This window comes from Gracilinanus agilis, chromosome 4 (assembly GCF_016433145.1).
Source record: "Gracilinanus agilis isolate LMUSP501 chromosome 4, AgileGrace, whole genome shotgun sequence".
Lineage (NCBI taxonomy): Eukaryota > Metazoa > Chordata > Mammalia > Didelphimorphia > Didelphidae > Gracilinanus > Gracilinanus agilis.
In genome coordinates this window covers 226,437,925-226,447,099 of record NC_058133.1, presented here as the reverse complement: position 1 = coordinate 226,447,099, position 9,175 = coordinate 226,437,925, and the positions used below count along the sequence as shown (strand labels likewise).

The following is a 9,175-nucleotide window of genomic DNA, read 5'->3' as shown; positions in this document are numbered from 1 at the left end:
GGTCGGAGCTTGGCAGTTCAAGGGCGGGTCTCTGGGGAGAATGTGCCTGGATGGAGAGGGGAAAGAAAGCATCTTTCTCTGGCTGGGATTGGCCCAGCCCCGGAAGTGAAGCTCAAGCCCCGCCCCTTTCCCCTTGAGGTAGCTGTTCTTCCAGACCCTTTTGCCAATAAAGTTGTTTGAACCGGAGCCGGCGGGGAGAGGGTCACGTGATCGGAAGATGGCGGCCCCGGGCGGCAGCGGGGGCCCCGCAGTGTCGGTTCTGGCCCCGAACGGGAGGCGCCTCACGGTGAAGGTGACGCCGAGCACCGCGTTACTGCAGGTGCGGCGGGCAGGGAGAGGAAGCTCGGGAGCTGCCCTTCAGAGGGTTCCTAGGTGTGGCGGGCGAGATGGGCTGAGGCCGGAACCGGGCTTCTTGCGGTTGGCTTCAGGAGGGGAGGGGTGGGGATGGGGGGGTTGGGTTAGGTGGGGTGCCTTTGGGGCGTGGCTTAGGAGGGCGTGGCTTTGGTTGGCCAATGGGGACAAGGCTCTCGAAGGGTCTTGGGCCTTTTTTTAAGGGCCTTGGGTAAGGGGTGGGACGATGGGGAATCCTACTGTAACATGGGGTGAGGAAAGGGTGGGGAGATGTGAGGGGCGGTGTTTGGGCGTTTCCTGCCACACTTTCTCCTCTTCTCAGTGAAGGTGACTTGGGACCAGTCCCAAGTCTAGGATGGTGTCACCTGGGAGCAAAAAGGGATGGAGTCTAAGGCCTTTGTGGTCACCTGTCTCTCACCTGAACCCTTGGAGTTTAATCTTTTGCCATATGCTGTTTTGATCTTTTGTATTTGTAGTTAAGGATGTTGACCCACCCCCTTAGGAGAGCAGGACTCTTTTGAGTTATTTTTTCACCTTGCCCCCTAGCTGTAGGAATGGTTTTTTGATAAGCTTACTCAGGTTGTTTCTTCAGATCACCCTGTTATCCAAAGACACACGTGTTTCCTAGATGACTGGATAGACTGAGGTTAGACTATGAAGCAGTATTTTTCTCTGGGTAAACCTACTTGACCTTTATAACAAATCCAAGGTCTATAGAATAGCATAGTGTGACTGGTGAAAGTGTGCTGGAGGTGAAAGTGTCCCAGGTTGGGAGACCTGGGTTCTAGTATAACTTATGCTGACAATTCACTAGGTTATTTTTAACTGGTCACTTTTCTCAGCTGCAGTTTTTCCAACTGTAAAATGGGAGAAATGGGTTACATAATCTTTGTAGTCATCCCTAGTTCTAGTAATTCATGACTACTCCATAGTATTTGGTTCTAATAACTGAGTTACTTGCCCTGGACAGAGTAACTAAATCCACTCCTTTTTTCTTGGCAGGTTTTGGAGGACACTTGTCGGAGACAGAACTTCAATCCAAGTGAATACGATCTGAAGTGAGTCAGACTTTATATAGAATTGTCTTTTTTAGTCTAGGATTCCTGCTTACTAGGTTCAGTATATGTACCTAGATCTCTAAAACAGAAATGATAGAAATCGCCTTTGAACTTGAAAAGCACAAAGGCTCATGCTTAAATAGAAAAAAGAAAAATATCCCTTTTGGGAGATTATTCTCACCATATGCTTAGTTTTCTTCCTCTAAAGTTTTGCTCTATTGCTTTATTATACTTTGGAGTTGATCTTAGGCATTTGAAGACTGTGTCAATGAAATACCACATCTGGCAAGTCCCTAAGCTAGAAATCCTTGAATACAAACCTCCTAAAGGGCAGATGTTAGACAAGAAAAGACCAGTTCAGTCTTACATTTGGAAAGGCTTATCATGAGGGATTTGGTTATTGGATGATAATGTTTTTTCAACTCTTTTGGGATCTGGACTTGTAATTTCATCAATTTAGAGAATTTCTGATGTGGAAACATCTTATGCCAATAAAGGATGGCAACTTAGCAACTTATAACCTTCTGTAACTTATAACCTTAGAGAGTAGCCTAGGGTGCTAACAGTTTAAGTAATTTGCCTGTGGTTACACAACTACTATGTGTTGGGGTCAAGACTTGAACTAGATTCTAATAATATTCTAAGTCATGTCATTTATCTACTACCCCACGATACTTCTCTTAGCCATTCACAAAGACTTTCTGTTAAGTTGTGGAGGGAGGTTGCAATCTTCATTGATGAAGACAGTTACCATACTGAGATCACTAAGTCTCGAAGTAAGTATACCTTTACCAGCTACTGCTTAGGATTTTTGAGTTTTAAGAACATAGAAGACTGGAAAGAAAACCAATAAATCCCAAAATCTATTAGGAGAGACTTACTTTTCCCCTGTTTGGGGCATAATGAAGAAAAAAATGTAAAATCCTGTTAAAATATTCCTATATCTGTTTTCTCAGTTTTATTTCAGAACATAAGTATAAATTCTGTCAAAAGACTGTATGGCTAATGTGCAAGAGCTTAGCTAAGTTAGGCACATCACTAGAAGATTGGTGCTCAGGTGGTAACTTCTTGATCATTTCCTAAGACATAGAAGAGTTTCACCCTGTGTCTGTGGAGGAAGTATGTACATGGAAATTTATTATCTTGGAGGTAAATAATCTAATAAACATATGAGGTAGAGAAGTGGTATAACAATCATTTTATAGATGAGAAGAAAAAGATTCTTCTGATGAAGGGATTTGCTCAAGGTCATCAAACTGAGCCTAGAGCTCCTAGCTCTAACTATCTTGGTGGGGATTCTACTAGAATATGCTTCTTGGTTGCATCCATATAGTATGATATTAATCTAACATGTAGTCTCTTATTTCTTTAAGAAAATAGTCATACTTTATATTGGCTAATTGTAACATTCCAAGTTGAACCTATCTTTTCTCCTAATAGACTCTAATCTTTATAGTGTCCATTGGTAGATTTTTGCCCTATCACACATTGGAATATCTAATTAATCCATTGTTATATGTTAATTGTTATATGTGTTGGTATGTCCATTCTGCTCCACAATTTATTGATGAACATTTTAAACCATAGCTGAATAGCTAGGCAACTAAGCAAATTACCATTTCCCTTGTTTATTCTTAACTAGTTTTCAGCCCATCTTATAGGGTGCGTGGAGCCAAATGGAATTCATTTTTTGAGTATTCCTTTATGACATCATAGTAGTTTCTGTTACTATTTTGCTTTTATCCCTAAGTAGTAGTGCTTGTTATTTTTTTAAGTGCCATGCTCAACAAAAACACTTAATTCCACATTTTTGTTTCACCTTTTCCAACCTGAAATACTTTTATCCTGTAGATTTCTTAACCCATTTTTGAATTTCCCACTCTTTGTTCCACTTTTGCACCAGAAATCTAATTTATTCTATTTTAACTTCCAAAGTTATTTTTTGAGCCAGTTTTAAAGATTGAGGTGATATTTACCTATTTCCCAATCTTTTTGAGCTTTCCTAGGTTTTTTGTTAATGATTCAGAAAAATCATTGATTGTTTTTAATATTATCTTGGCATTTGTGTTATCTGGTTGGCCACTTTGTACATTTTCAAATTTTACACTCATTCCCTCCCTGGCTTTTAAATTGTCTGAGTTCTTCTTTCTCACTTTTTGAACTTGCCATGATTTAGTGGATATCTTCAAAATAAAACTCTGATTTTGATATTTGAGAATAGTAATTGTGTTTTGTTTTACCTCTAGTTTTACCTCAGGGGTGACCGTTTTTTTTCTTTGTACATCAGGGGTGAGAGATTATATTTTTGAGAGACTGTAATATTTAGCAGCTGTGCTTTCCTAAACCTGGGCTATTCCTAGGGCTAAAAACTACTTCTCTTACAAGTTTTCTCTGGATTTGAGTAAGTGAAAGGAGGGTTGCTTTCTTCCCTCATTTCTATCTCCCACTCTGTTTTTTCTTTTGTTTTTGGAGGGATAAATTAGGACCAAGTTTTCTGTAAATGTATAGAGAGAATTGTTTTTCTTAATGTGACTTCAAAGTTTATTAGTTTGTTTCTCCCTCTGTTTCCTTGCTCCTTAGTTTTTCTCTTTTGTCCTTTTTCTTCACCATATCTGAATAGGGTTATAGTTTGTGATGAATCTATGACCTGAGCTGGAAGGCAGGAGCTTTCTTACTTATTATAATGCCAGCTTTACTGTTGTGTGGGCCTTGGCTAATATGGCTTTCCTCATATCAGTTTCTCTGTTTGTCAAATAGTGAGAACATTTGCCTCCTAGAGTCATAATTGGAGAGAATAGTTCAGTGGAAGTTTTGGTTTCCTGTTTCTGAGATCTGCCCATGTTCTTTATGATTCTGTGATCTGCCTTCCCCTCCTGGTCTCTGATATTCCTTCTTACTACTTACATGCTAGATTTTTTAATTCCCCTCATTTATTTAATTATCCTCATTTGGGTATTTCCAACTCTATGCTATGGTCTGTTAGTTGTCATTTCAGACTGTCAGCTCCTTTAGTCTGGTGGAAAGCATTAATGCTCATTAGATTATACAGCACTTCTATAGTAATTAATATTTGCAAAGCTAAGAGGTGCAGAAATATTAAGTAACTTGTTCAAGGTCACAAGTAGAATTAGTTTTGACTTCTAGGCCAGCTCTCTAGTTCCCTGAATTTCCAACCTAGTTTTTAATCTAGTGTATTGGGAAAGAGAACAACAACAACAAAAAAAAGCCTCTTAGTTTTGCTTATTTGTTAAGACTTTGGATGAAAGAGTTGGTGTGGCCCTTGATTGGGGCAGGGTGGGGGGATTGAGAGCCAGGCCTAGAGATAAGAGGACCTGGGTTCAAATTTGGCCTCAGACACGTCCTACTTGGGTGACTGGTTATTTTTTTAAATGCCATGATAAAAAAAAACATAGTTCTGCATTTTTGGGTGCCTTTTGTGTTTTTTCCCCCCAACATACAATACTTTTATCTGGTAGATTTCTTATCCCATTTTTAAATTTCCCACTATGTTCAAATCACTTAACTCCCTCTATTTCCTAGCCCTTAGTTTTTCTTCCTTGGAACTAATACACAGTATTGATTCTAAAACAGAAAGTAAGGGTTTACAAAAAGAGCTGTCTTTCTTGTAAGCTTCAGATATGTGAATTTCTATCTTATCTGTCCTTTCATTAATAATACCATGGCTTTTGGAGGAATGTCAAAGCTGAATTCCTTTCAGCCTGAGAGTCTTGTGCTTTGACAGCTCTAACTTTTGACCTTTTTAACTTTTGGTTTAGTTTGAAAATGCCAGCAATAAAGGGAGTCTCCAGGCAGATAAACTGCTAGTCTTCTGTCCTTGTTTCTGGAGAATTTAATTCATGTATTTCAACTGAAGTTGGGTGTGGCAGGTAGCTCCTGGGTAATGTGCTATCCGCTTGTGGTGAGGACTTTGGTTTGTTTTGCAGGTTTCAGAGGAATGTGCTTGATCTTTCCCTTCAGTGGAGATTTGCCAATCTTCCTAACAATGCCAAGCTGGAGATGGTGCCAATCTCCCGTAGTCGGGAGGGACCTGAAAATACGGTATGTGTATTTCTGGAAAGACTCCTCTTTTACCCCCTTTTTTTGTTTTGTTTTTTGTTTTTTGGTCAAAAAGCATTTACTATGTGCACACTCCTCTAAGCATGGGGAATACAAAGAAAGGTAAACCCAGTTCCTGCTCTCAAGGAACTTATATTCTAAATGGGGAAGATAACATGTAAATAATTAGGTATGTGTGATAAAAATATGTATTAGATGGAAGGTAATCTCAGAAGTGAAGGCTTTAGCTGCTGGGAAGGGACTGGGAAAGGTTTCCTGAGGGATGTAAATAAACAGAAATTTGAAGGAAGCCAAGAATTCAGCAGCGAATTTAACGAGGCAAAGCATTCTGGATATGGGGGACAGATGGTGCAAAGGCAGAAAGACGAGAGATGGAATATGGAAAAGCAAGTAGATTAGTGTGCTGGATCATAAAGGAGTGCATAGGTGTGTGTGTGTATAAAATTATTAAAAAATCGAGGTGCCAAATGGAGGAGTTTATATTTGGTCCTGGAAGTAATAAGCATTAGGATTTATTGAAGAGCAGGGGGTACTTGGTCAGGCCTTCACTTTAGGAAAATCTCTTTGGCAGCTGAGAGGAATGGGGAGGGATAAAGGATACCCAACAGCAGGCTACTGCAGTAGTCCAGTCATAAGGTGATGAGGGCTTGGACTCCAGTGATAGGTGTGTGCATAAAGAGAAGGGTTATATTGTGAAGGTAGATAAAATAAAACTTTACAATTGACTAAGTATGTGTAATGAATATGAGTGAGGAATAGAGTGTGACAGTGAAGTTTTGAGCTTGAATGACTGAAACAATGGTGGTGCACTCAACAGTAAAGGGAAATTAATATGAGGAGAAGGCTAAGGGATAAAGAGAATAAGAATAAGTTCTGTTTTGGGCATGTTGAGTTGGAAATGCCTTTGGAACATCAGGTTCAAAATGATTTAAAGCAGTTCATAATATAGCCAGACTAGAGTTGAAGGAGAGAGACTGAACCTGGAAGTTTGACCTGGGAGTCAAATACATAGAATAATTGAACCTGTGGGAGCTGGGATTATAGTGTAGTGGAAAAAAAGAAGAGGACCCAGGACACAGTCTAGGGAGGGATCACCCACAGTGGATGAGTGTGACATGGAGAGAAGGAACAGTCAGATAGGAAGGAAAAGCAGGAGAGAACAGTCATGAAAATCCAGAGAAATCCAGAGCTTCCTATTGGAGGAGGAGATGATCAGAAGTGTCAAATGCCACAGAGAAGTTAAGAAGGAGGAAGGCTGAGAAAAGGCCATTAGATTTAGTCATGAAGAGATCATTAACTTAGGAAAGAACAGTTTCAGGTGAACAATGAAGTCAAAAGTCAGATTGCAGAGGGTTTAGAAGTGAGCAGAGAAAAAACATCTATTATAGACAGTTTTTTTTATTTCTTTAATTAATTTAGATTATTTTTCCATGGTTACATGATTCATATTGTTTCCCTCCCCTCCTACTTCCCACCTCCCGTAATCAATGAGCAATTTAACTGAGTTTTACATTATCATTGACCAAGAACTATTTCCATATTATTATTTGCAGTAGAGTAATCATTTAGAGTCTACATCCCCAATCATATCCCCATTGAACCATGTGATCAAGGAAATGTTTTTCTTCCGTGTTTCTATTCCCACAGTTCTTTCTCTGGATGTGGATAGTATTCTTTCTCATAAGTCCCTCAGAATTGTCCTGGATCATTGCATTGCTACCAGTAGACAAGTCCATTATGTTCAATTGTGCCACAGTGTATTGTATCTCTCTCTGTGTACAATGTTCTCCTGATTCTGCTTTCACTCTGCATCAATTCCTGGAGGTCTTTCCAGTTCACATGGAATACCTCCAGTTCATTATTCCTTTCAGCACAATAGTATTCCATCACCAACAGATAGCACAATTTGTTCAGCCATTCCCCAATTGATGGATGCTACCACAAAGAGCATGGCTATAAATATTTTTTTACAAATCTTTTTCCTTATTATCTATTTGGGGTACAAACCCAGCAGTGGTTTGACTGGATCAAAGGGCAGGCAGTCATTTAAAGCCCTTTGGGCATAGTTCCAAATTGCCATCCAGAATGGTTGGATCAATTCACAACTCCACCAGCAACGCATTAGTGTCCCTATTTTGCCACATTCTCTCCAAAATTTATTACTTTCCTTTGCTGTATAGACAGTTTTCTTAAAGAGTTTAGCTGAGAAGGGGAGGAGAGATATGGGGTGGTAGTTACTAGTGATGATAGGATTAGATAGGTTGAAGTCAGGATGTTCATTCAGTATATCAGCTCTTTGTTACATATATGTGGAGAGTCTTGAGGAAAACTTGGTTGTCAGAAGTGTCTTTAATTGGCGTAGAAGAATAAGAGAGTATTCTTTCGGGTCAGATCTGGGTAAATGCTCTGATTGGGGAAGAGATGGAAATTAAAAGTCTTTACCATGAAACACATTTTTTTTGTCATTTGAAGAATGAATATGAAAAATCCTAGTTGTGCTTATAATTTTTTTGGCCAATCCTCTTAACTCTCTAGTCATAGAATCATAAAAATTGTCATAACTACAAGTAACCTCATAGATCTTCTGGTCCCTTTCCCTCATTTTATAGATGTAGAAAATGAGATTCAAAGACCTTAATTCAGTTAAATTCAACAAGCTTTTATGGAGTACCTGTTATGTATTAGGCCCAGTGTTAGGCACTGAGGATACCAAAAGAATGACATGATTCCTGCCCTCAAGGAGCATATATTTTATTGGTTGATTGTTGTCCTTCATACTTGAAGAGGACCAAAACAGGTGATATCTTTTGACTGGCACATAAATTGGATTTGAGTGAGGTAGAGTCACACAAAACCATTGGCCTCACTCTTCCAGTCATTTAAGTCCAGTGGCAAGACAAAAGTCAAGATGACTGGTGATGGCTTGGGATACAGTGAATGATCTTAGCTTTTTTGACATCTAACCAAGTTCTATGCATTCCACAGTACCTTTACGATAGGTGGCTCAGTGAATAGAGCTCTGGGCCTATTCAAGAAGACCTGAGTTCAAATTTGGCTTCAGACACTTATTAGCCATATGATTGGACAAATCACTTAACCTTTGTTTGTCTTAATTTACTAGAGAAGGAAATGGCAAACTACTTCATTATCTATGTTCTATTGGGGGGAAACAAAATGTACACAGATTAAATTCAAAGTAATTTTAAGATTGGTGAGTGCTAACAATGGGGAGGATCAGTTCAATCAATAGTCCCTGGATTCAGGGAGTTCAGTCTAATAAGAAGTGAGGTATGAAGCTCTAAAACTATGTACTCTTACAATGGAAGTGAAGGAGAGCACAGGAGACATCCTGTACAAAGGCAGGGAGGTGGGAGCTAGAATATGTCCAGTTAGGTGATTGGGATTAGCAGAACCTGAGATAGAATCTCTTTTCTGGACTCCTAACTTACTGTTATTTTTTTTTTTATATACTTTTTTTTTTAACATTTATTAATATTCATTTTTAACATGGTTACATGATTCATGCTCCACCTTTCCCCTTCAACCTCCCCTCCTCCACCCCCCCCCCCATGGCCGATGCGCATTTCCACTAGTTTTGTCATGTGTCCTTGATCAAGACCAATTTCCAAATTGTTGGTAGTTGCATTGGTGTGGTAGTTTCGAGTCCACACCCTCAATCATGTCCACCC

General features: G+C 39.4%; 1 protein-coding gene across 1 annotated transcript in view; it reads left to right on the top strand.

The window, feature by feature from the left end:
• The first annotated feature begins 217 nt into the window (after positions 1-217).
• The window catches only part of ASPSCR1 (ASPSCR1 tether for SLC2A4, UBX domain containing), a 163,374-nt gene continuing 154,416 nt past the window's right edge, over positions 218-9,175 (top strand). The window contains exons 1-3 of the mRNA XM_044672377.1: positions 218-319; positions 1,354-1,409; positions 5,354-5,468. Coding sequence (XP_044528312.1) covers positions 218-319; positions 1,354-1,409; positions 5,354-5,468 — 273 coding nt within the window. The remainder of the gene's footprint in view (positions 320-1,353; positions 1,410-5,353; positions 5,469-9,175) is intronic.